The sequence below is a fragment of the Nelumbo lutea genome, chromosome 7, assembly GCF_056320005.1.
Source record: "Nelumbo lutea isolate HS-2025 chromosome 7, American lotus-T2T, whole genome shotgun sequence".
Classification (NCBI taxonomy): Eukaryota; Viridiplantae; Streptophyta; class Magnoliopsida; order Proteales; family Nelumbonaceae; genus Nelumbo; species Nelumbo lutea.
Window position 1 is genome coordinate 61,895,390 of NC_142690.1, and position 27,365 is coordinate 61,922,754.

General features: G+C 35.8%; 1 protein-coding gene across 4 annotated transcripts; it reads left to right on the plus strand.

The window, feature by feature from the left end:
- Nucleotides 1–9,155: 9,155 nt before the first annotated feature.
- Nucleotides 9,156–26,613, plus strand: HUA1 (floral homeotic protein (HUA1)). 4 transcript variants are annotated; one of them, XM_088954983.1, is made up of 13 exons: nt 9,333–9,663; nt 9,763–9,955; nt 14,995–15,242; nt 18,501–18,560; nt 18,678–18,755; nt 18,860–18,913; nt 19,008–19,229; nt 19,487–19,524; nt 19,635–19,681; nt 19,794–19,927; nt 21,763–21,816; nt 22,990–23,127; nt 26,102–26,613. In XM_088954983.1, the coding sequence occupies exons 1-13, from the start codon at nt 9,544–9,546 to the stop codon at nt 26,273–26,275; spliced, it is 1,560 nt and encodes a 519-aa protein (XP_088811109.1). In that variant the 5' UTR covers nt 9,333–9,543; the 3' UTR covers nt 26,276–26,613. The 4 variants fall into 4 exon arrangements, with proteins under 4 accessions (XP_088811107.1, XP_088811110.1, XP_088811109.1 ...); XM_088954981.1 differs by having other exon boundaries at nt 9,156–9,955; XM_088954984.1 differs by lacking the exon at nt 18,678–18,755 and having other exon boundaries at nt 9,328–9,663.
- The last annotated feature ends 752 nt before the right edge of the window (nt 26,614–27,365 follow it).

The window sequence follows — 27,365 nt, forward strand, 5'->3', positions numbered from 1 at the left end:
CAACTTTATAAATAGAACAAATATTAATTTTAGGTTACGTTTGGAAGGAGTACAATTGCAAATTTGTAGAGTACAAAACCTTGTATTTTGTATGCATTTGCATTGTACATATTTGTATTTGTACTCCTTCCAAACTGAGTCTTAAGGGAGAATTCAAATTAGTACCCTACACTCTAGGCCTAGTCCCACTTTGGTCCCCGAACTTTAAAGCATACAAAGTGGCATGTGAAAATGCACAAATGCCCTTTGGGTGTCATCTAATTGCCTTTATCAACCATCAAGATGACTTCTCCTATGAAGTCTGAACCAATCCTAAGCCTATTATTAATCAGTTGTAATGAAAATACCTATCTTGATTAACTATCATCTTTATTGTTAAATCATGCATGGTAAGATTAGTTAATGGTAGGTATTAAGTTGGCACATTTTGGAATTTAGGTACTAAATTGTCACGTTTTGAAATTCGGGGACCAAAGTGAGGCTAGGCCCAAAGTACATGATACTAATATGCAATTTCCCTAATTTGCAAAATATACAAGCATGTGTATTTAAATTTGATTGATTTGGTTTTTATCATAAGATATGAGTGGGTATGTATATTTGATCCAACTATAAATGGACCAAATTCAAATCACATTTAGGTTGCGTTTGGAAGAGGTGTAAAACCTCACTATTTGTTTAGTTTTATTGGTGTTTGTTTGGAGTGTAAATCAAGATCGATGTAAAATTCCACTCCGCTTCAGATTTGTCGATGTAATACTACACCAATAAGCATGTTTTTCTATGTTTAGTGGTTTAGTGTGAAACATCATCGATGACACTTTACACCACTTCCAAATGCAGCCTTAACAGGGTTGAACTTGAGTTTGGACAAGTTTATAACTTTTGTTGCCTTTGGGTATATGGTGAAACAAACATAGGAGGTATTGAGAAGATGGTGGGTGTGATGGAAATCCATTTTTGATAATTATTGTGTGGGATGGATTGCACCACATTCCACCATCTCATCATCTTCATGTTGAAGTCGTTAATGGGCCATTTTTACCCAGTTAAAGAAATTTGAGAATGACTCTTATAGAGAAAGAAACTTGAGAGGGGAAGAGAGAACCAAAAAAAAAAAAAAGGAAAATAGGCCATGAAACGATAATGACTAGAGAAAAAAGTTAAGATTAATCTACCTTTGCTGCATGTGATTAAGTAGGTACCGGCTTATAACAAGGTGATTAAGGATCTATGTACCATGAAAAAAAAGACACAATGTCAAGGAAACTACATTTTTAACAGAACATGTAAGTGTGGTGATTAAGCAGAGAACACTGCCGAAGTACAAAGATCCAGGGTGCCCCACAATTGCTTGCTATATTGGGACACAAGAGTTCGGTCAAGCTCTCTTAGACTTAGGAGCAAGTGTAAATTTAATGTCTTACTCAGTTTACTTGCAGTTAGGTATTGGAGAGATAAAGCCCACACCCGTGGTGTTACAGATGGCTGATCGCTCTATTCGGAAATCGAGGGGGATAGTAGAAGACGTTTTGTTTCAGATTGATAAATTCTATTATTCTGTTGATTTTCTGGTTTTAGATACTCAATCAGTGGTTGACAGTGAGTCAAAGATTCCACTTATTTTATGAAGGTCATTCATTGCTACAATCAATGCTCTTATTAATTGTAGGAATAGTTTGATGAACCTTTCATTTGGGAATATGACTCTTTAAATGAATATTTTTCACGTTGGGAAGCAGCCTCGAGACACGAACGAGTGCTATCATACCTACATGATAGACTCTCTCATTGTAGAGGAAGTAGATGAAGGGGGAAATTCTGAATCTTTAGAATATATCCTCTGTAATTATGACTTGAATTCTGAATTTTTATTTTATCCTATTTCTGATGTTTCCTCTATTTCTCTGATGTTTCCTTTATTTCTAATGACATGAGTGATAAGCAGAATAAGTTTTAGAAACCGCGTTTTGGGGAGTTGCTACGTGAAAGAGAACAGTCGAAGCCATCTTCTATGGAGACACCAAAAATAGAGTTATTCCAACTTTTTGAATGATTGAAACATGCATTTTTTGGACCAGGTATTGTTTTGAGACATATCGGGTCTAAAAGGGGAGAGTTCTTCGATTTAATGAACAACAGTTGAAACATTATGTAGAGAGGGTAGACCAAACTGAGAAGATCACTCTTATAGCTCCGATCTACGATGCTTAATCAGTTTCTATCTTTCTGCACTACCATTTTTATCTTTATTTTATTTTATTTTATTTGTTTTTGTTTTATTAGTTTTTATGTTTCCTTCTTCTAGTTGATGAATTTGTAGGTCTAGTCTCAATCCATCGCTCAGGTGTCCCCTACCCTTTGCTTTGTTATTTCTTTTATTTTTATGCCAGTGAGGACACTGTCTCGTTCAGGTTGGGGTGGTAGCATTGCATGCACATAATATGCACATTTTTTATATACATTCATTTTGTGTGAAAGAGAGACAACCAACACTTATTGTTTTTATTTTGGTAGTATTTGTGTGAATAAGTTTGCATTGCATGTTTGAGAAGCTTAGATTAGATTTTTTGCTCTTCTATCTAGGTATGATTTCAAAATTGTTTGGTTTAAGTCAGTTTTTCTATCTTGAACTTCTAAAAAATTTTTACGCACAATACTAAGTACATTAAAAAAAATTGAAGAAGAAGACTCGGTACAATAAAATATTCCATCAATTTAAAAGACAAACTTCTTTTCTTGGGGAACAGTCTTTCTCACTAGGCTCAATTTCTATTTGTATTGCTCTCATATTTGACTGATCGAAATCCTGAGGTTGGTTTGTGGTAAGAACGGTGGAGTTCTAAACAACTAACTTTCATATCTTCTGATCAATGATCATTTGTTTGTTTGTCCGTAAATTTGGCATTTTCCTTGAGTGATTATCTGATTTATAACTTCATGAGTGAAATCCCTTACCTTGAAACAACTTACCTGTGAGGATATCGAGTTGAGGCTTTTACTTTGATTAATTCTCAAGGCTATATGCGTTGCGGTTTGTGGTATGAAGGTTTTGCTTAGTTCACACACATTCACTTTTGGAAACTATAATTGAAATAATTTTGATAGCATTTGTGATCTTTTTTCGACATTTTTGTTTGAAATGCCTGGGTGGTTTTGCTATATTTCTGTTTAAGCTAATCATTATGCTTTGTCTTTTTATTTGTGCTTAAATTGCTAGGGACTAGCAATAAGTTGGTTGGGGTTGTGACAAAAGCATGAAAATGCATATTTAAAATGTGCTCAACAATTGACATTTGTAAAATAAAGAGCTTAAAAGTAATATTTTTCCATAATAATTTTATAAATTTCAATGTTATTATTTGTGCAAATTTTATACTGAAAGAATTAATAATTGAATGGAGGAAAGCTCAAATATAGGTCCAAGAAACCCAAACCCAAGTTCCATGGCCCAAGTATGAATGTTGATTCATTTCCCGCTTTACTCTGAATAGGGTACAGTATTATGGGTATATCTTTCTTTACAGATGTCGAAATTCGGTGATTCTTTAGGCTATGGACAAATAAGAGATAGAGCTACAATTCATCTGTTGATAGTTGTCTCTAAATAAATATCTATTTAGGCAAAAACTGGGGGATAAGATGTGAATCCGGACTAAGCAGATTGAAGAGTCTGGCTGCACAATAAAAAGGAAAAATCTAACCAAAAAGGGGGACAACTTTCAGAGGTTATTTTGGCATTATTTTATAAGTTTTTCACATAAGATAAGAGGGGAGAATGACGTCGAAGCACGACTAAAGCTTCAACAAGGCTAGGGAGTATCTTGATCGATGAGTTTTACTTGTTATTTTACTTTGATTCCTTGAGAGATTTTAATGTTTAATTTTGTTCTTGAGAGATTTATTTTATTATTTTGATAAACCCTGAAATTATATTATTCAATTTCCATATAAGATTATTCATGCTCTTTTTATGTGCAATTTGTTAGAAAATAATCGACTGGGTAGATTTATTTTATGGGTTGATCCTTAATTGCAATACTATCATTCTGTTCTTCATAAAAAATTAATTATCTCAGAACAAATACTTTTATTCTTATCGTTGGTTTCAAAATTATATTTTCCAATTATTTGTTTGGGATGTGAAACTTGCAATTGAGTAATAAATAAGAATCAAAGTCGATAACAGTTAAGCAAATTGATCAAGTAAATCTCAAAGCCTTTTTCATCATAATACTACTTTTCATCATTTAATCATCGTTACTTTTGTTCAAATATTTTTGTTCTTCTTTTTATTTTTTGAAAATCATTTTTCTAGGTTATTCACTCTTAACGATAACTCATTTTGTTGGTTTAATCAGCTTCTCTATGGATTCGACACCTAAAGCTACGCTTCAATAATCGCTTAGCCGAGGGTAATAATTTTGGATGAGACAATGTACCACTCGCATCGTTCATCGCCCCGGAAACTAGCTTTCCTCTTGAAATGCTGGCAGCGATGGCATCTTTCAATGTGAGACCCTGTCTATCATATCCATAAGTCAATGAATGATTCATTTTTTGCTGCCATGACTTGTGGAAGTCAACCAAGCTCTTCGTTCCCTCGGGCAATCCCTCTAATTCCTGAATGTAATTAAGAGCAAAATCAGTTTTGTTCTCGTTCTGTGGAATCGAGCGTCCGAAATTGGGCTAATGAATAAACGGTTTGACCACGTGACAAGAAGAGTAGACGGTTGAATAAGCCAATGATTTCAAAATTGAGCTGATGAATGGACATGATAACGATGCTTCTGCTTGCGATGATGCGCTTCAAGACGTTCACCACCATGAAAGCACTCGTGGAGTCAAGTTCCAACATCGGCTCGTCAAGAAACAATAGGATCGAGTCATGAATGATGTCGATTCCAATGGAAACACGATGTTGTTCTCCACTGAAAATACCTTTGTGGCCCTCATCACTGATCAGTGTATTGTCAGCATTTGTTAGACCCAAATGTTCGATCAAAGCTTGAACTCTAGCTTTCTTCTTCAATTTAGAGTGGTCATGTAGAAGCCTTAACTCATCATAGAATAAAAGGAAATCTTACAGCGAAAACATGCAAGAAACGAGTGACAGTGTGGAATTGGACTTACGAAATATAAATGTTTTGAAGTGCTTCTTCATTGTAACTTGTTTTTTGATTGTTGGATTATGTGGTTATTGTCTTTAAGTGGGTTGCTTGTATCATTAATTTTTTGCCTTGAACGCATAGGTATTTCAGGGATGTGAGAATTGATTTGGTTTCTCATGGCTAGAGAAGTCGAAGAATCCATTAGCTTTAAGGTTTGGTATTGGACTCATAAAGTAGAGGTCCAATAAGCATTTATCTAACATTTTTCTTAAATTGGTAGATTTATTATTTATAGAGTCTAGATGATGACGAACATATCATTTATCAATAGAAAGAACTACCTTGCAATACAATCTTGTTGAAACCTTACAAATTTGATCTTATATAATCTTCACTAAGAGGTTTCATGATTACACTCAAGTTTTTATAGGTTGAAATATGTTTATGAATTAGTGTTACACAATTATGTCTCTTATTGTATTCTCTCTGAACATAATTTGCTTAAAAGTCCAAATAGTCACATGCAATATGAAGTTACATTACTTTTCTTTCAAAACTGTCAGGCATAATCTTTACATCCTGGTTTTGTATCACTTTGAAGATTTGAAGGTGAATCCTTAGCATGGGATCCTCCTTCTCACATAATAGATACCTTGAAGAGGTGACGAAATGCTTAAAAGTTGGTTCTATCACTCTGAAGAAAGCCTATTTTGAAGCACATTTTAAGAAGAATGGTCTTCTGCAACAGACTTCATCTGTATCCCAAAATGGAATGGAACATCAAATTAATGAAAATGATGTTTTGGACCACATGAGTTACTTGGAAGAATTAGAGTAGGGTAATGAAGGAAGTCATTTTGCTAATTATGATGAAATCCCACATGATTCAGATCAGTATGAAAAAATATGATATTATGGGTTGTGAAAGGGAGGTTGAGGACTTTTCACCTAATTTTGACATGGAACCCCCTCTCACTAATTCCCATGCAATGTTGGATGATGATGACCAACTCATAGAACTTGATATAACATAGCAAAATCAATCTCTTAGTAATGCTGATGAACTGTTGGATGGTGATCAACAACAACATGTTGGAACACACCAGAGTGAATATGAGGTCATTGTGCTACCATTGGTTAAGGAAGAACCATAAATGGAAGTAAAACATAATATTGCTGATGAAACAGAAGATATGGATGGTATAAGCACCAAACTATCCACAAGTAGTTGTATGGCAGGGAAAGTCGATACTTCCGGATTGAAAAAAAAAACACAAAGAGCTTCTCCAAATGTGGGAATTCTTCGATGTAATGATTCATAAATGGACTGTTGTTGATGTACATATATCTTTCTTGTATGCTCACTTAGTTTGTTATATGTGCTCTGTAGAAATTTTGCTATAGTATTATAATCTCTATTATAGACTATTATGTCTATCTTTCGGCTTACTCTTCTTGATCTCTTGACTATCGTTAAAGGCAGTAATAGAAACAAAATATGCCAAACCCAAAAGGACTCATGTACAAATTACTCAGCTTCCAAGAAAGATTTCAAATGAATCATACAAGGATCCTGCAAAGAACTCAAAGATAGTTGAAAGAAAGGCCCCAGTGAAAACTAAAACAGAGAAACAGTCTCCTAAAAAAGTTTCACCAGCTATTGGTTCTAAAATCAAAATGACAATGTGAGAGGTAAGCATCTCAGAGTATGGCATTCCTTAACTTATTTTGTTTATAGTATGTTGTGTAGGAATATATTTAATTAGAGAGAAAGTCAAAGTTTTATGTAGCCATCCCAAGCTTTCAACATTATTGAAAAGTGACTATTCATGTTTCATACTTCAAATAAATTTAATAAAGTATCTATACATAAACTCTAGGCATATATTAATACATTTAATAAGGGAATGTCATTCACTCAAAAAAGATGGAGAAGTTAAGAGATTCTTCAATTTATTGTAAGCATTTCAATAAATGAGATATTTAGCATTTCTTTGGAATTAAAACAAACAAAAAAAAAGAAAAGATTTTGATCTCATCTTTGCACAAATTTTTCATATTTTAGACATGGTAGAATTTCGATCCTCTGCTGATATTTGGATGATTTTGTTTAGACCCCACAATCAGTCCTTGCTTTCTTCAAGGGCCCATGCATCCGAGTAACCGTAGAAGTATCAAAGGTATGAATGGAACTAGCAAATAGCATTAGGATTCATAGTCATTGCTCTCCAAAGGTGTTGTCTGATCATCTCCATGAAGCTTTACAAGACCTTAACAATGCCATAAATTCTCAGCCTATACTCTTCCTCAGCTCCAACCATAGGAAGTCCAGGAACATGATTATTGCAGCTGTTGCAGTTGCCAATCAAAAGTCTTCGAAGGACTCTAGGGTTACTTATCTTCTGTCAAGATTGACACATCAGCATTGCTAGAATGGAGAACAAAACGGGTCAGTGATCATTCAAGGGAATCAGAGAGCAAATCCTTAAGGCCTACTTTGAGTAAGATTGCCATTACTAGCCTTGAATTCTCTGAAGCACTTGCTACCTTTGCTTTTTTGTTGGTAGAGACTGTGACAAGGCTCGATCTTGTTATTGAAGAAGTTGAATAACAAGGGAGGAAATCAAGCTTCAGAGAATTAAAACCTAGTGAAGAACAGATTAATGTGTCTTGTGAGAAATTGCGAGCAGGAGGGAATACTGTGGAATTGCAAACAAATTTGGGTACCGAGGGAACAATTTGATATGATGCTTAGTAATGCACCATAGGCTCCAGAGCCTTAATTAGCATTTGGGGTGACTAATTTGTCCTTGTCCCTACCAAAATAATATGTAGTAAAGAAGGATATCTATGATTCCTCTTGGAAATAATTGTCATTGAGAGGATATCTATGATTCCTCTTAGAAATATCTATGATTTATGTTTCTCTCTTATTTTTCTATCAAACCAAACATAGCATAGGATTCCCTGGCTCTCCATAAAAAGCAGGGCTAAGAAAAGAAAAAGTAAGAGAAAGTACAATAATGGTGGATGGATCCCAAATAGTAGGAAGAAGAATATCAACATGATGAGATAATTTTCAACCATCATACATTTAACATTCTACATGGAGATGAACCATATATAGTAGATAGATGGTTGAAATGATCAGATCATTCTTTTTTTTCTGTTGGTATGATCCATTAGTTTGGGCCCATGCATCAGCTCACAAACTCTAAAGGTAAGAGAAGAAGGAATTGCTATATAATCGAGCATGCCCAGGACAAAAAAACCATATGTATATGAACATGAAAAAGATTATTCTTCATATGAAGAGTTACAAAGATGATGTCTCAAAGAAGGTTGAAAAGAAAATGAAAATAAGCATTATCATTTGAGCAATATCGAGGGAAGTGACCGAGTTTACAAAATAGAAGTTCATAAATCAGGGAAAAAGGTTGATAGGAAAAGCTGAGCTGGTGCTTATGGTTCTAATTACGAGGAAAATGAGAAGAACTGCAATTGTTTCAATGTCATAGGGGTGAGGATGAGACCTACACAAATGGAAGTATTATGATGTAGTTCTTTCTTTTTCCAATAAATAATCTTCTTTATCCTTTAAAAAATTGTATTGATCTTATTAAAGGAACACCTCTTTATATATAAACTATTTTTTCTTTATTCCATATTGTTTTTATTATGAAAAATCAAGAAATGGGACTGACTATATAATTGATATCAATTTTCTTAATTTTTAACTCCCAATTATTCAGTATTATTCATGCATGCTTAGCACGGGTGCCCCTTGCTAGTTCTCTTTCTTATTTCTCTACCACCCTTTACTCTCTCTCCCCTCTAATAATAATATGCATATATGATTCTTTTTAATATATGGTTAGATGAAAAATACAAGCACTCCAATAATAATATGCATGTATATTTACATATGATCAGATGCAAAATGCAAGCGTGGACTACTCAACTGCTTTGGCCTGCTTGAACCGGATGGATGAACCGTTGGCAGAAAGGCAGAAACAAGTTCGATTTACGGTTACAACCCTAACTGCAAACAAACGATCAAGCCTGGATCTACCAACTGCACATCCAAACGCTTCCAACGTTCCTCCAACAGGCCACTACAGCCGCAAATCGGGAACATCTTCCAAGGTTTGTTGGGACTTGGGAGCAGATCCGAACTCGGGTCTCGGGTAAATGACGCGTGTGGAGTGTACGATTCGGAGTAGGTTGAGCCAATTTTCATCAGAGACACGGCGGTGGCAAGCAAGACTCGAGCCAGGACACCGGCAAGTGGTTTTAGCCTTAGGGTTTCACTGATACCTAACAGAAAATACAAAACGTCCACATAGGTGATAGGCCACATAGCTCCCTCCGTCATTCCATTTTACGTCCCGCCTTTTTCTCCAGCTACCCTTCCATATCTAGGGTTTCTTTTATGGCGAACCAGATTTACGGTTACAACCCTAGCTACGGAGGAACTGGTCTTTCTACCGTTTATCCTTCAAGATTAACTCCAGGATCTGTTACAGATCCTTATCTATCCGATTCTTCTTTGGTTGGTTCCTCGAGATACCTCAGTTCAGATCATCTATCTACCACTGATTCTTCCAAGTATTCTGTTATTGATCGAGGTTCATCAATGTTCTTGAACCAGAACGACGCGTTGAGATTCTCGGGCAGCGACATTGGCGGGGCGGGAGGCTTCTCTACGAGCAGGATTTCCGGCGGAATCGGTACAGCGGCGGCGGCGTCGACGCCTCCTTTGTTGTCCCAGGCGACGTGGCCTGGTGTTGATGTCGGGGCTGCTGTTGACCCGGTTGTTGCTAGCGTGAAGCGATCGACTGAAGGTTAGAATGTTTCTCTCACTCACTCACTTTCGTGCAGGTCTTTGTCTGTTTATGTGAATGCCATAGTTACAGTCACTAGCGGGTTTGTTGCGTAAGTTCATTCTACCGGTTGGTCTTGGTCATTCTATTTCATTCGTTCTTTCTTTCTAATGTTGTTTTGGAACTCAAGCATTTTTAAGGGAGTATGCTTGGAGGAGTATACTTCACTGTTCTGTAAAGGAGTAAGTCATAATAAAACACAGTGCCATTGTTTCACACTCTGTTTAAAAGAATGCAGAGTTAATTTATTTATTTATTTATTTGTTTTTCTTTCGTTATCACCTTTCGTGCCTGATGCAGAATTTGGGGAAGCTGCACCGATCCAATTTCACTAGTTGCATATGTGGTATTGGTGGGGTTCAGCCAAGAGAAGAACACATTATATCGCAAGGAAGTAAAGATTACCAAAAGAGAATTCATAAAAAAAATCCATAAGAGTTCATATGTGGATATGCCCTTTGTTTTGGAGTATATTTAATTAGAATTTAGGCTAAACTATCCTATATCAGGGGAGAAATCTATAAATGACTGAGATGTCCTCTGTTTTGAGGAGCTAGTCTGCACTCAAGGGAGAGTGGATGCCAGCTTCCTATTTGAAACAATACTGGTATTACGATTTGCACAGTAGGGATTTGTGAATTTCATTTTGATTTTTGAACATTGTTTCAATTTTTCTAGGTCTACAACTTCAAAACTAGCATTTAGGGGCTGAAACATTGTTTGTGATATCCCTGAAAGATTTTCCATTTCCCACAAAAGTTCTCATCTTTGGAGGTTATTGGAATATTTATTACTGGGAATTTAGTATTTAAAAGGTTGTATCTCCTCTTGTCACTATCCTGTCTTGGTTAATGGTATGACTAAGGATTTCTTAATGGAAAATACGGGTCTTAGTAGCAGATGTTCGAATTTGCTTGACAACACAAGCAGATTCAAGTAGTCTAATCAAAGGATGGAGAGTGGGGAGGGAGGACACACTGGAGTGATTCTTCAACCTCAGCTTTGTCTTCAACCTTACTTCTGTGTCTCTAGAGTGATTCTTCACATTTCGTCACAATCCACACCTTGTACCAAGTCTTGTCAAAGGACACTGATTGAACAAGGAGTATGCTCTGGGTTTAGACCATCTGCTTTCATCTTCACCATTCTAGGGTTATTCACTTCGGCTTCAAGCACAATGACATCTAGGGATTCAACTATCTTCTCAAGACTAGAGGTTTTCCACAGATTGAAAGGAAGGCCAAAGTGCCTGCTTTCAGAAACTCCTACATCCAAGTCTATGCTGTTGTAGAGGGAGGGGCCCAATTTTCAATCAGGACTAGTACCAACTCGGTCCTAACAGTATAGAACTCTATCTCCTTATGACCAGCAGGGCTCTTCTTTCATTGAAGGGGAGAATGGAAACTCCATCTTGAACTCCCATTTTTATTTGGATGTTTCTACTATACTTTCCCCTTTTTTCACCTCAACTGGGGCCTTAACCACCCATCTCGCTACCCAGCCTTGTCTATCACATTTGAGCAACATTTTTTGCAGGTTAAAGGAAATGTTGATTGTGACGTTCGGTTGTTCCTCCTATTTTGATTCAATCCCAGTCCCCCTTGTGTTCCTTTTTCCTTGTCCTTGGACTCCAAATAGGCCTCCTTTGTTTGGCCATTGTTTCCTCACCTCCAGACCCCTTTATTCTGGTCGAATCCTTTTCTTTCTTCACTAAGAGCTTCTGTAAACTCTGTGCCATCAGCTTCCAACCTCCACCATGTTTACCTTCTGGAATACAGACCATTTGTTTTTTGTTGTCCCCAAAGAGCTGTTGCCAAGGACCAAGCCTTCTGGTTCTGTCTAAGTTCTAACAACCTGCAAGAACATAGAACAAGAAAGGTTAAAAGAGAGTACAAAAAGCATTTAAATAAGAAAAAACTTAGCATTAATTCTTTAAATGAAAGGGGGAAACAATGTAGGGCCTACAGTGATGATGTATATGTGTAGAATCAGAGTGGAAACAGCAAAAAAAAGTCTGAAGAAGAAAAAGTAAAAAAGGGAACTTCAACTATACTGTAGTGACCATTATGGCCCCTGGCAGAGGAGAAATCCCAAACTGATTCCGCTTAACAGGAAAGAAATGAAATGAAAATAAATTGGCAATGCCAATGAGTGCAATTGAAATAGGGGGAAAAACAGTGGAAAAAGTCACTTGGACCAACTAGTGTCATGGATGTGTGCAACTGTTGTCAGAGAAGAGACATAGTAGTGAGAGCTTGAGGCAAGAGTCGATGGTTTAGGGCTTGAATGAAAAAGAGGAAAATAAGACTTTAGAGAGGGCATATGTTGTCAGCTTGAAAAATAGCAGGGATGTTTTCGACATTGACCTTCTAAAATGTGTCTGAATGTGGTAAGCAATTGAGGCCACATCTTACCGAGACAGGGAAAAACGCGTCTGAACCTAATTTGGTTTGAGCGGTGTCTCAAATGGGGCTGAGGACTGAAAAGCAAGTTTTTCAGATCTCAGACGCCAAATAACGCTATGAAATGCCAATTTAGTAAGAGAAACAAATGAGTTCAGTCTAATAGTGCTGGCAGTGTGAGGTAAGGCTTGTTACAATCTAATTCTGCAGGTGTGATGAAGTATTCGAAGTTTGTCTAGCATGGTCGTTGTTGGAGTTTTGTTGTTCTCAGTTTTTAGTTTTTTTGGCCTTAGATGTCTACTGTGCGTGGTTGGTTGTTGTTATTGTTGTAGGTATGTTATTTCTTTCTTATGGGGTTGTTTTTTGAGTCTAGTGTTAATTTCCTTTTTCTTATCTTTGGTCACTGCTGCTCATCTTTGTCATATCTTGTATCTTCTTTTGTATTTTAATCAATTTTATTTTATTACCCCAAAAAACTTCTTTTATCCATTTGCACCTTGTGAGGAGAGATGTATTTTTCTCTAAGCAAACTTTAGGGAGGATATGACTCTCTAGCCGATAGCTTGGCACATGGTGCCTAGAGAGGGGTTCTTCAGGGGTATATCAAATAGGGTTAGATATAATGCTTGTACTTTTTTTTTTCTAATATAGAGTAAGTCAGGTGAACCCTGTTTGGGGTTCTCTTCTCCCATTCTTGAGAAGTAAAGAAGTGTCATGTCAATCTGGGTAATGTTTAACATATATTTTTGATCAATAACACATTTTTATTGTTTATAGAGAATATAGTATACAAAGTACAAAAATGTGTTTAGCACCCCTTAGGTGGACTGTGGACATAGGCTAGCACTGGCCACATAACCTTCTTTACCCTAATAATTTACATTTTCATCAGTTTTGTTGGGGATTATTTCGTACAAGTTCATTCCTTTGTACTCCTTGTGTGGTAAAAGCTTTTGCTAGACTATTTGTTGATTTCTGAACCCAAGTAAATCTTGTCCTTAGCAAACCTGCTGAGCTTCCTGCTTGTCTCAAAATATGCCGGTATTGCCAAGACTCTAAATTGTTGTTTTTAAGCTGCCTGACAACCACCTTGGAGTCAACTACCACACCGTTGCCATGATAAAGACTGAACAGAGCTTCCTTGACTTGGTTCTTGCAATAAATCTTACTTTTCTGACCTTGTAGAGTCTCCATAATTAATGAGTCCTGAGAAAATGATCATTATTTGCCCATGATTATTCCTGAAAACTCTGCTATTCTTGACTTCCTTAGATTACCCATGCTATACGCCTATACCCGTCAAAATTTTACTTGGATAAGTTAGGTGACAAGAGAGACCCATCAAAGGAGGATCTTTTTATAGCATAATTTGTTAAAACATATTATTTACTTATTTTAAAAGTGTTAATGCCATGAAGTACATTTATTTGCATATATGGAGTATCTAATATTGTATCTGACACCAGTATGCTAGGCATGTACAGGCATCTGACTATCTGCACATGATAACCAATCAATAACGATGATATTCCTTGCCACAGATGAGGCTGCTATATTTTGCCATCCTTCAATGATGCCAACTGTTGGGAATGGGTCAATGCTATCCAGAGATTTTACACATTTAGCCACTTTGATTAATATATGCTTGATTGCATCCTCTTTGTTTATTTTGTTCTTTTTAAACTTGCTTTTCTATCCATCCAATCAGTTGTGCATTTCCATAGGATCTTCTCTCCTCTTCTTTTGTGGGAAGAAAACTTCTTAAAGAGATTACTCAGTTCACCAGAAGAAAAATTTCTTGATGCCATGGACAAAGGAACAGGAGATTAGTAAGTGACTTGCTTCACACAAAAGGCTCGTATTAGGTGACATGTGCCGTTTAGATTTTCTTTCCTTGCAAAACTTTGGTAGTGTCTACCTTCATTTGATAGACCCAACAAAAAACCCTTATCTTTGGTGGAACCAGCTATTGCCTTGTGTTTGTGTGCTGTAACTGCTGTTTGTATTAATTATCAATAGAATTCTTTGTTTATATTACTGATTAAAGATGGAGAAAAACAATTTCCTGTGAAGAGAGGTGATGAATTGATGATGCAATTATTACAAGGAGATTTCCAGCTCAAAGATTGACAAGAATGCTTACAGGAGATGTTTCCCTAGCTATATATTGGGATGTCCAAGGGACCCTCTGGAAGTTTTTAAAAGAGTTTGCTAATTGCTATTAAGAATTTTCTTTTTGTAAATTTTTCTCTCAATTGAATTTAGTATCACACTTACTATTTTACTAAGTTAACTGCATGTGTGTAATGCTTTCTGTCCATTCCTATTTTTTTTTTGTGACAAGTGTATTCATTCCTATGTTCTTACCATGGTTTATCATTTAAAATTGGTGAATTTTTAAATATCTAATTTTATAAATATGTTATCTGTTCTTTCAAATATGCTAGCTACAACTCCTATCATATATTGAGTATTCTGCCTTATCGCTACTCTAACGTTTTGGTTTATTATTTCCTTATTTTTTAAGTTGTATTTATAGACTATCATCTATGTATGCTGCTGTTTTCTTATTTTATTTTCTCTATTATCTACATCTAGCTCTCTACCATCAGAATGTTCTGGGAACCCATAACACTATTGGACAAAGTGAGGCTTTATTTTCCATGAACTCTTTTGTCAAGCGCCCTAGGTTCGAAAGTGCAAGCAATTTGCCTATTTATCCACAGAGACCAGGAGAGAAGGATTGTGCCCACTATATGCTTACAAGAACCTGTAAGTTTGGAGATAGCTGCAAGTTCGATCATCCTCTTTGGGTTCCTGAAGGTGGAATCCCGGATTGGAAAGAGGTGACCACTTATTGTTTTTCTTAACTTATAAAATAAGACCATTTGCTTAATTTATTTAATTACATTATTAATATAAGCCCCTATGTTTTATAGTTTCCTCGGTATATATGTCTGCTAATTAATTACTTTTTTTATGGATATATCTGATCTTATGGTATAACTTTACTATGTATTCCCTTTGGATTTATATATTAGATGAGTACATCAAAATGGTATCTTATGTGGGATTAGAATGCTTGGGCTTTGGGAATTTATCTTAATTTTTTAACCCTAGGATTTCATGCTAATTAAACATATATTTTCATGTCATTGATAAATTTTTGGTGTCAGCATCGGATGGTTTCTTTGTTTTGCAAGGCATTGGCCATAAAAAAACTGTTGGCATCTTGTATCCAACTATTGATTTTCCGTGTTTTCCCATTCAGTTTTCATCTTTAGATTGTAAAGGGACTTTGGCTTTAACATTTCATCATCTAATTCACATTCTTTCTTTTACCAAAGATTCAGAAGCATATTTATTTTAATCATAGGATATATGTTTTTTTTTGGGTGCCAATGAAATGGATTTATTTTGCTATGGTATGTTGGTTGTCCTTTGTTTCCTTCTCTGAAAGTTCATGGTGGATAACATCTAACTTCTTAGTGAAGAAAACTTAGTTTCTTACATGATAGGTGGGAATTTATTCATATTCTTGTATTTATTTTATATTATATTTTAAAATGCATTATAGCAAAATGCATTTAAATCTTTGTTCCTATGTTTGGTTATATTTTTCATTTTTTTTGCTTATCAATTATCTATTTAACTTCGAAAGCTAAGGTTATTTGTCATACTTATTTGTTAGTTATTTTCAAGCTCTTTCTTCTCTATTTACTCTTTGGTCGTAAATCTCTCCGTCTGTCTGTCTGTGTCTCTCCCTCCCCTCCCTTCCCCTTCTCTCTCAAGTCTCAGTGTGTTAAGAAGTTTGAAAATGTGGCAATGGGGAATTACAGTCTGATGACTCTGATGAGGAATTTGAAGAGGAATAAGTTGCATAATTTGGAGTTGTGTGATTTATCTTTGCAGTCATGGGTTTGGTGGGGGATTGCTTTGGATGGTCATTGTTCGAGGTTGTATTATGACTTGGATTTGTCATTTGTAATTATTTTGTTGACATTTTGCAGATCTTTTTGGTGGCACTTGAATTACAATGGCATCTATTCGCCTAGGAAATGGTATTTAAAAAGTGGAGTGCACTAGACTGTTGGATTGAGTCTAACCTGAATTGGAGTTGATTTTGGTTCATTTCACAATCCTCTTTTAGAACTAGAATGGTATAAACTGGACAGAACTTTTCAAGTAAACTGGTCTTAAAAAATTTAGCAACATGGATTGCAAATACCTTTTTTGCTTATTTTCTAATTATTATTAACCTAATATCTGATCAGTAAATAGATTACCTTGTTTTCAGTAGAAATCAAAAGATAAGGTTTCAATGAATTTCTAAGGGGAAACAAGCTATTGGTTAGGTATAAATGAGGTTATAAGGCTGGAATTACTAATTTACTACAGTATGGCACTGGGGCTTGGTTGTCGACCTTCTAATGAAGCAAAAAGTAATGATGAAACAAAAGGAAAAATAGACCACAAGGGCCTCAGCTTGCTTGCTTTGACCCTCGACTTAAATGGAGTGAATGTTCAAGGGCTATAAAAATTCATTTACTTCCAGAAAAAAAAATATGAGGAGATATAAACAATAGGAGCATAGAAGGGATTTGAATTGATTTTTTAGGTTGATTGAGTAAATAGAATGTAGAAAGGCTGGTCAAAGGTTTAGGGTAGGTTTTAGTGGTTTGAATCAACAAGATTCACCGTTTTACTATCATAATGATTCACAAATGCATGACAAGAGCTTGATGATAAAAAAATAGCAATGGGAAAGGATGGGATAATAAGAGAAATGAAGAGGAGGTGGTGATGCAAAAATGCCCAGAAAAAGTAAAAAAATAAGGAAAGTGAATCGTAGATAATTAGACATATGAGCCTTCAAACTAGTACTCATCCAAGGAACAAAATGCCCTGAGTCAGTGCCACTAGGTTTCTCTAGGAATAAGCAGTTGGAGATGAAGTTAACACCTTTATGTGTTTGGTCTCGGCACCAATGACATCAGTAGGGAAAACTGTCATTCATTGTCTCTTGACTCTCTTCCATTCAAATGAATCAAATGAGGTAATGCATGGAATATTATTAGAGAAACCCAATGGAGCAAATATGTTTGCTAATATAGAAAGAACTAAAAATACTTGCAAATTGAAATATGTTGAAATATCTTTATGATTTGTAGTAAACTATGAGGGTCTACCCATTATTAAGCATATAGATGGGGTTCTTTGTCTTGGTGAACTGAAATGGTTTTGAAATGTGCCACTGTTGCTGCTGATTCATTGCTTGATTTGTGTTTCTTGAACAGAGTTCTTTTGATCTTGTCTTCCCTTGAAAATGTAGCACTGCTGCTTCTTCATAGCTCCATTGCTTGATTTGATCTCTGAACTAAATTGATTTTAATTGTCTTTTATTGGATGAATTTGTTATATAATGAAATATTTAGGGTTATGGTAATCACAACATGCTGTTAAACAATCATGAAGCTCTCTCCCTTACTTATTCACTGAAAGACAAATCAGTTATTTAGTTCAGCTTATTTAGCCATGATCAAGCAGTGCATTATATGCATCTATTATATTCTTAAAACTTCATTTTTTTGTGTTATGTTAGCTCTTCTAATGTTTTTGATACTTGCTTTCTCAGGGTGATGGGGTTATCGTTTTTGTAACGTTGGTAATGGATTTTAGTAGTATTTATTCATTCTCATTTTCTTTGGGCTAGTACATGGTTCATGAGTGTTATCTGACAACACCTTAGAATCCACTCATTTTATTATCTTTGAGATTTTATTTTATATATATCCTCAAATTCTTCTTAATTTCCATTATGCTTCTTTTTATTTTTCAAGATTGACTTGCTATATAGTCTAAGACACTGTCTTTTGATTTTTTGATGCCATCTATGTGTGATGGATTTTATTAGACAGTATATTTCTGTTTCTGTTAATATGTATGCCTACCTTATTCCCTCTATTGCTCTATTGGCAGGTATATGTTTTATCCTTGTATTTAGAGATTGGAAAATGTTTGTAGCTATTCTAAACATTGATAGATTCATAATAATTGTTTATTTACTGATAAAGAATTACTTGTTTATTTATTACTCTGTACAGGTTCCACTTATTGCTACTAGTGAATCTCTTCCTGAGAGACCTGGGGAGCCAGATTGTCCTGTAAGTGCCATCTTCTTTATTAATTTTTTCCCTCTAAGTGGTCTGCCAAATTTTTCCATTTTCCTAAAATACTTGTATTTTCATGTTTTGTTTATTTGTCCTTTTAACCTGTTTCAGTATTTTCTGAAGACTCAAAAATGCAAGTTTGGTTTTAGGTGCAAATTTAACCATCCTAAAGATAAAATAGACTCTTTGGTAGGTAATTTGGTCCAGGTGAATCATTAGGATGTATTTTGTATTTTCATCTTGTTTTGTAAATTGTTGTTTTGATACTCACCTGATGATTTATTCAATTGCAGGTTGGTTCTGAAGCTGTTGAGTTACCTGAAAGGCCATCAGAACCAACATGTGCTGTAAGATATTTTTCCTGTTCTCTGTGGTGGGTGTTAACTAACTTCTTTTATTGCCCTAATGTAATAATACCTGCTAGGCTTAACTTTGAAACAGTTCTACATGAAGACCGGAAAATGTAAGTTTGGTGCAAGCTGCAAGTTCCATCATCCAAAGGATATCCAAATACCGGTGTCTGGACAAGAAAATGGTAATGGAGAACAAACTGAAACTGTGACCAATAATGATGAAATAATGGCAGCAGATGTGATGCTCAAGCCATTTGTTCCATTCACTCCAGCACTTTTACATAATTCCAAAGGACTACCAATTAGACCGGTAATTTTTTAAATGATTACAAGACTGGTAATTCATTTGAACAATTTTGTTGTAGTTTCACTGAGGATAATTACAGGACTTCATTAAAACTCTTATTTCATTTCAGTCTGATAGTTTTGCTATGGTGGTTATTTTGAGACCATGACCTCATGATCCTTGAAATTCCAGTTATGTTCTTTTGCTTCTTTGTGATGATTAATTTTATAGTTTCTTGAAGCCGCTCCTATTTGTATCTCAATAATGTCTTCCTCTTACAGGGTGAAGTGGATTGTCCATTTTACCTCAAGACTGGAAGGTGAATATCATCACATCTGCAGATAATTAGTAATTATTTTATGGTCATCTATTCTAAATATTTAGTTGTACAACTGCAGAGATTCAATTAACTTTTGTTTTTTTATTCAGTTGCAAGTATGGTGCCACTTGCCGCTACAATCACCCTGACAGAAATGGTATGCCTCTTTCTAGATTTAGCAACTTGTATACTATTGGATATCTTAAATTCTTGATTGTGATTCATTCAAATATTTTTCTGCTTCAAAAAATTCTGCAACTTGCATGCAGCTATTAATCCACCAGTAGCAGCAGCACTGAGCCATGCACTAATCAGCTCTGCAGCGGCTAATCTGAATATTGGAGTCATTAATCCTGCTGCCTCTCTTCTCCCAACTATAGACCCCAGGATTGCTCAGACAGCAGTAAGTTCAAATATCTGTTAGAGATGGTGTGCAACTGTGTGTTCTTTATCCCATGAGCTTGTGTGTCTGATTGTGGGCTGTTACTGCTCTCTTATTCTGGAGTGTAAGGTTTTATATTTCTTACTTAAAATCTTTAGTTCAATATTGATCTTATTACTGATAAAAAATTCTGTTCTACAAATTTCTTGCTATCTGATGATGAGCATGGACAGTTCATGTGTAGAGGTGGTATTTTAATGTGCACCTATTGTTTAGGCAAGGCTAGTATTTCTTGTTCTTTTTTTTTTTTTGTGCAAGTAAGCTGTTTTAACGTACCAATATTAAAAGCTGAAATGACCTTATGGCCTCACGATTAAATATGATCTCTTGAGTTTTGATTGCTGTGAAGTTCCAATCAACTTTGCATAATGAAAACAAGCGTCTTTTAGTTGTGGAAAACAACATTTAGAGATGAGTTGTTTGCACTTTGCACTTTACATTGGGCTTGGGCCTCTTTTTCCACAAATAGGAAAGAAATATCTCTGAATCTAGTTTCACTTTTGGTGAAGTGCATTACCATATGCGATTAAGGGATGGCAATGTCTCATCACTGTAGATAGTAATCAATCTTCAGTTCTTCACCAGTTACATCAAAGTTAAAAGAAGGAATGGTGAACTGATTTAGTGCATATAGCTCTTTAAATATTAAAGAGCGGCTGAAGTGAGGATGTTCCATTCTCTATTTTTGTGCAATAGAAGCATGTGACTTCCCTCTTGAAAAGAAACCACAATAAACCAAACTTATTTTGTGGGCTTATTTTTAATATTCTTGGGTGTAGGCTTGTTTGCAAAAATCCTTGCACCACATGTGGAAGGGGACATTTAATTTGATTTATGTGTTTGATTATGGGAAATTTTTACTGTATGCTATATTAAACATTCAAAACCATGCCTAAGGAGCCTTCTTAAGATGTATGAGCCTTCTTTTTTACATTTTGATGGCAAAGTGTACTCACATATACATTCTCAAAAAAAACATACTCACATGTACTGGGGTGGTACATTGGATCAAGTCATTGGGCATTTTTCCCCTTTCTCAAAAGAAGATTTAATTGGGAAATGGGGAGAGGTGGTTGGAACTTTATCAAAAAGGACGTAGATTCATAAAAGACACCACTATGAAGCTTAACTTTGATGGTTGCAGCCTTGGGAACCAAGGACCTTCATGTGTGGGAGGAGTGGTTGGAATGAAGGTCAGGTTTCTGTGGGTCAGTTCTAGTAGGAAACTCTAAAAGGGCAGTACTTGTGGCTGAAACTAAATGAGTGCAGTGGGCGGAGGAGTTGGGACAGGATACACTAATCATTTGAAGGAGATTTAACGGTGGTAATCAGGTCTATGCAAAGTAAGAAAAGAACCTATGGTCATATGGAAATGAGTTAAAGAAATTCAGGTGGCTGACTAAGAACTTGCTTGTGAAAGTTGGATGGGTGCAAAGGTCAGCTAACTGTATGACTGATACTTGAGCAAAACATGGGGCAACCGGGAATCAGTGTTTTGGTCCCAATTGTAGAGCGAACTGAATAGGGAGAGAGAGTGAATATCTATGCTCTGCGTTATATTTATAACTTTGTATATTTTCTGTTTATACTAATGCAAGATTTCGTTACACATGAAAGTATTCACATTTACAAGTGAAATAAATAGTTTGATTATTTTCTAAGTATTATCAACTGTTAAGTTTGTTTAATCTTATAAAAAAAGTTTAGTTTGTTCCTTGGATATTTGTTTATTGAACCTACTTTGGCATATTGACCTTGAATCTATGATTTATTCATTTTATGTATTTCCGTTGCAGCTTGGACTAGGCCCGACTATCTATCCTCAACGTCCTGGACAGATTGAATGTGATGTACGTACGCACCGATAAGCTTGCGTTCACTAGTCTAATCTCATGCATCATGCACTGTTCTTAAGCTGCAGTTTATATATGCATCATTTCTAAGGGTTGCTTACTGCTTATAAGCACTAGAAGGCTAACATTTTTTAGCATAAATGACAATATTGGGGATGGAGTTTGGTAGCTTTTTTTTTCTTATCTAGATCAATTTTAGGTCCCGATCCTGGCTAATTCCACTGTTGGGTGTCATTAATCTTTACTTGGATGGATGCTTCTTGTGGCACCCTGGCCCTCATTGATAAGGGGGCTTTCAGAAATCGGGAAACCGAAACATTGCTAATTTATTGAAGTCAAATATGTGAACACCAACCTGCTCTGAACCATTTTCTCTTATTTGAGGGCCAAGGTTGGCATTTTTTTATGGTTATATTTGACATAGAGATTACTTAGTGTAATGATTAAATCTTGGGTTATCAAATGTGGGAACATGGGACCAACATTGGTTGATATTTGGACTTTATGCGGACCATATGCGATTGCTGGGACCAACATTGGCTAATGACCTTTTTTTTTTATATATAGAGATTTAAGGTGACTTGCAAGTAGATATGTGATGGGTGAGGGAGGATGCCTCTTTGTTTTTGATCATTTCTTCATGCTATCGTAGTGATGCTATCATTGACAATCGGATTAAAACCATTCAGATGGGCCCAAGGATATGTGGACTCCATAGCGGGTTAACTGGCTAGGGAAGGGGTGTTGCTGGCTATTTTCTGCCTCACTATTATTGCTAACTGTTGTCTGCTCAACTATAGTCTGTTGTCTGCTCTGATTCTTAATTTATTCTCTTTGATTGGTTACTGATAAAAAGGAGACATCACCTGTGGATTCTCAACATTCACTTCTTTCATGAAAGTAACATTTATTTTCAGCTGGTAACTCTTTGTGTCTGAGGAAAAAAACTAAAGTCTGCTCTGTTAAGATTTTCATTTGACATGTTCTGAAAGAATATCTAGTTTTGGTCATTTGTTAAGAACTTAAATCAGATTTGGGTATTTGTTTTGCTTTTTTATCGAGGAGTCCAAGAATAGTTTATTCTCCTTTCATGAATATTAGGTTTCTTGGTTTCTTTGGATCAGTAATGATGTTCTTGCAATTTGCATTTTTGTTCTTTATTTGTAAAAGTACTACATGAAAACTGGGGAATGTAAGTTTGGAGAGAGATGCAAATTTCACCATCCCATTGATCGATCAGCACCAATGACAAAACAGGCCCAACAACAAAATGTGAAGCTTACTCTTGCCGGTTTACCTAGGAGGGAGGTATGCATTCCACACTTAATGGCAATCATTTTTGTATTTCAGTTCCCCTGGAATATGCCTGAAGGACCGGCTTTTATTTAGTTTTTTATTTTTAATTTTCACCTTGATTATGAAGTAGTCTATGACATTCTTAGATGATATTTTGATCTTTGCTTGTTAGAATCATATGTTATTGATATAGCTGTCTGTATCAGAATCTATTATTGGTACTGACCATAATATTTGTCCTGATAATTTTATAATCATTATTTGATTATGTAGCATAATATCTGTTTATTTCTACTAATAACTTTAAGGGCAAAATTATTATTAAAGTTTAGTAATGCTCGGTTTATAGAAAATTTCTATAGGAAGATACAGCTCTTTGTTTTTTATAGATGTTAATTGCATTCTGCATATAATTGTATTATATGCTGCCTTGTTGAATATGTGGCTGCCTAGATGTTGTCTTGATGCATGGCAAAAACTGGGAAAAATAGAATATAGTTACCTTCTTTGAACTTAGGGGTAGCCCCCATAGGTAACAAATTGGCCATTGTCTGGGATATTTGGTCAAGTGCATATTTCTATATGTACTATATAATGTAGGAATGGTGGGGTAACCTATTCAAACTGTGAAACCTGGTATTGAAACAAGATTTGGAAAGGTCATTGGGCCATTGGCTCATAATCTGGTTTTGTCCGAGTTCGAGTGGACAAGTAAACCCACATTGACCTGATCCTATTGGCATAGGTTTGGTTCAGCCTTAATCAGGTTTGAGGTCAGTTCAGGTTGAGTCGGTCCTGTCCAAACCCGTATTGACCCAATCTGTTGCGCGTAGGTTGAAATGTGGCACTGAAACATTTATAGAATTAGCCTTGTTTGAGAATAGGTGTATTATTTGTGGGGTGGTCGGGTGGGTTGGATTGGGATCAGGTTTCTATTTTCATTAGTCAGGTTTGGTTTGGATTGAGCTAAACCAGTACCAAACTCAACATGCTGACAACCCTAAAAAAGCTAAAAACCTATTCAAAGTTTTTTGATCATCAAAATTAATCTTCAAAAGCCACATATTATTCAGCATATACCCAATATCCAATCAAATATTTGATTGGAAGGGTCAAATCCAAACTGTGGCATCCCTTTGGGCTGGCAACTAATTTATTGGTATTCCATATTTTAGAAAGTATCATTTTTTTTTTTTTACCATTTACATCACTTTCTTTGAGTCAAAATCTTTCTATTCTATTTGACATCTCTTCATGGGGAGAGTCTACTGCAGAAGAAAGGTGCTTTTTGTTACTGTTTTCATGATGGACGATGGTACCTTAGATGTCTCTCCCAGTCCCAAACTGTGTACTATTGATACATCACTTGATAAACAATTGATGTATCAGGGAAGACAGAGAGTAGCTCCTATTAAGGATCAAAATACTGATATGATACTCCTCGTAATGGGATATCGTATCCATATCAGTGGACACCTAAACACATGGATACACCAGTACAAATAAGTTATAAAGGTTTTAAAATATAGGGAATCAGGGATATCAATATGCACTGATACTCAACTTTGAGGTTTATCGATATTTTGATCCCTGGCTCCTAATGCTGATCTGCCACAACTGCAAGAACCTTTGGAGCTGGTAAACTCAATTCCTTCTACATCATTTATCCCTAGTAACTTTGATGTTTTTAATTCTATTCTTCCTAATGCTACTTAAGAATTATTACTTACAAGGAGTTTAGTGAGTTACTCCCCATGCTAACTGAGTAGCTGACTCTACCTTTTTTTTCCCTTTGTTTACATCACTTGTGTATCCCTTTAGATGGTTCCCCAATCCAATGGAAGTTTTGTACCCTGTTTACCCCTTGTCTTGCTAAATTATCCTTGGTTGATCTGTGTGCCCATGTAAATCTATTTCATTATGTCCCTTGGTTGATCTGTGTCTCCATCCCCTAATTTTCTTCTCAGTTTTCCTCCTTCCATGATGAGGCCAGTGTAGCTAAGAGCTCTCCCCACTTCAGTTCTTGCAATAGTACTTGTAATTATGCCTTTACTTTGTTCCCTTGGCCTATATGACTGGAGTGGATGGCCATATTGTTCCCATACGAGTCACGATTCTTGATTACTTCCACACACCTGATAATCCTTGGTTGCCCAATCATCAAAAATCAACTTTATCCAATGTAAAGGTGGTTGGGACCAACAGCATTGCACTGTATTACTTGATAAAGATTAATCTACGGTATGTTTCGGTCCCCTGTTTATGTCCTCCACTGGAAATTGCTTGGAAGTTGGAGAGGGGAGTTTTTTTGACTCAATTGGCCATCCTCAGCATTATGTTTTTTGCTCTATGCTTCTTTTGATTAATTTTCCTCTTTGAATATGCAATAATTTCTTTCTTTTTTATTATTCTAAAACGACCATGTTATAATAGCCCTAGTGCACCTGCATAACATTTCACCTGTCCTATTCTTGGGACTATATAAATTATGAACCTCTGTATATCCCCAGAGAAGGCACCTACATCCAAAGAGGTCAAAGAAAAGCTCCCAAATGTGTAACGCTAGGAAATTAGTAAGTGAATAGTAGCTTCACCATTTTCCATGCATAAGAGAAATGTAAGGTGACAATCACCAGTTAGATTGCTTCTTTAATCTATAGGGTGTCACTTGTTTATCATCTATTGGAAAACCTTCCTGCAGAAAGCCTTGATCTTTTTAGAGTAGGTCCAAGCCATGAAAGCTTTCGCTGGGAAAGCGAGGTTGAGAGACAATATTAAGCAGAGTGTAAGAAAGAATACAAGCACTTCCATAAAGCTTGTTTATATGCACAGATAATACGATAGCCTGGTTATAATTAGATTGACGAAATTGATTTTATTTCTCAAGTTTGTCTTTTAAATTATGCTTGTTGGCATAATTTTTCCTCCTTTTGAGCCATATAAAGATGCCATGGCCATGTATGCACTAAGACTTTGATATATGCAGGGTGCAATAATCTGCCCTTTCTACATGAAGACTGGTACTTGCAAGTATGGTGTCACATGCAGGTTTGACCACCCGCCACCAGGTGAGGCCATAGCCATGGCAACAGTGCAAGGAGCCTCCACAACTGTTGAAGAGGAACAAAAAGATGCGCAAATGGTCCAGGAACAACAGTAAGGGTTCTCTTGCCTTGTTGGGAAAGAGTTGAGCTTATGGTTTAACGTTTCATTTGATGCTCACTATGATCTGGAATGTGTTCTCTCTCCAACACTTTTTAAGTATTTATTAATTGGCAGCAATGCTCAGGATGTACTAGATTTACATGAAAAAAAGGAGAATGATGGAGATGGTTCTCTCGTGTATTAACTATTCAATTTTCCTAGTAATAGTACATGCGAACCATCTGCTAAACATTACGCTCGGAGTGAAACGGATAATGTTAGCAAGAGCATTCACTATTTCTTTTGTTTGGGTCTTGTAATTGAAACTCAATATCTTGATTTGATTTTTGGATATAGGAGTGTCTACGTAGTAATGTGATGCTCATGTTTATACATGCTGCATGTGCAGCGCAGTTGGGTCATGTAACATGTTTTACACATTAGAGGTGGATTAAAGGGTAGAAGTAGACCGGGGTGCACGTTAGGTCCCCTGATCATTGAGTGCCTTTATTTAATTTATTTATTTCTGTAGCACTAAGGCGAGATTCATTGATCAAAATCTCATGTTACATCACTTGCCAGGGATTCATATTAAGAAATCGGAGCATTTAGAAGGACTGCATTTTCAGTATTCTATGATCTGTTCTACTGGTAGTATGCAGTGGAGTTTCTGGTGTCATTATTGACGAAAGATTGCAAAACTCAATGTAAGAGTAAGAATAAGAAACCAAATGGGAAGGACTCAAAATATGGTCCCTATTTTTCTAATATACAATCCAAAAATACTATGGTGTATGCTTACAAAATGGCTGAGAAGAATTTCAAAAGGAATGGGCTTAGGTGGTGTTTGATGAATCTGAAATCTGAAGTCTGAAAAGTTAAAAGATAATAAGTGTCTGAAATCTCAGTGAGGCATAGATGTTTTTCTACTTTTTAGAGGCTTTGAAATTGATAAGGTTATTTATTTACCAAATGAAGAATATGGTGAGAAATAACATGTGTGACAATGAAGAAGCAAAAAGGAGGGAAAAGAAAGACTTGGAAGCCAATAAAACATACCTGGAGCAATCTTTAGGTGACAATCTTTTTTCTTGTTCGAGAGATAA

What these genes read in the sequence shown, in the direction of transcription:
- HUA1 (XM_088954981.1), top strand. Translation starts at nt 9,544, where the DNA reads ATGGCGAACCAGATTTACGGTTACAACCCTAGCTACGGAGGAACTGGT. An exon ending in TTTTACCTCAAGACTGGAAG is followed by an intron (nt 19,525 to 19,634) that starts GTGAATATCATC and finishes TTTTTTATTCAG; the next exon opens with TTGCAAGTATGGTGCCACTT. An exon ending in CCGGTTTACCTAGGAGGGAG is followed by an intron (nt 23,128 to 26,101) that starts GTATGCATTCCA and finishes TGATATATGCAG; the next exon opens with GGTGCAATAATCTGCCCTTT.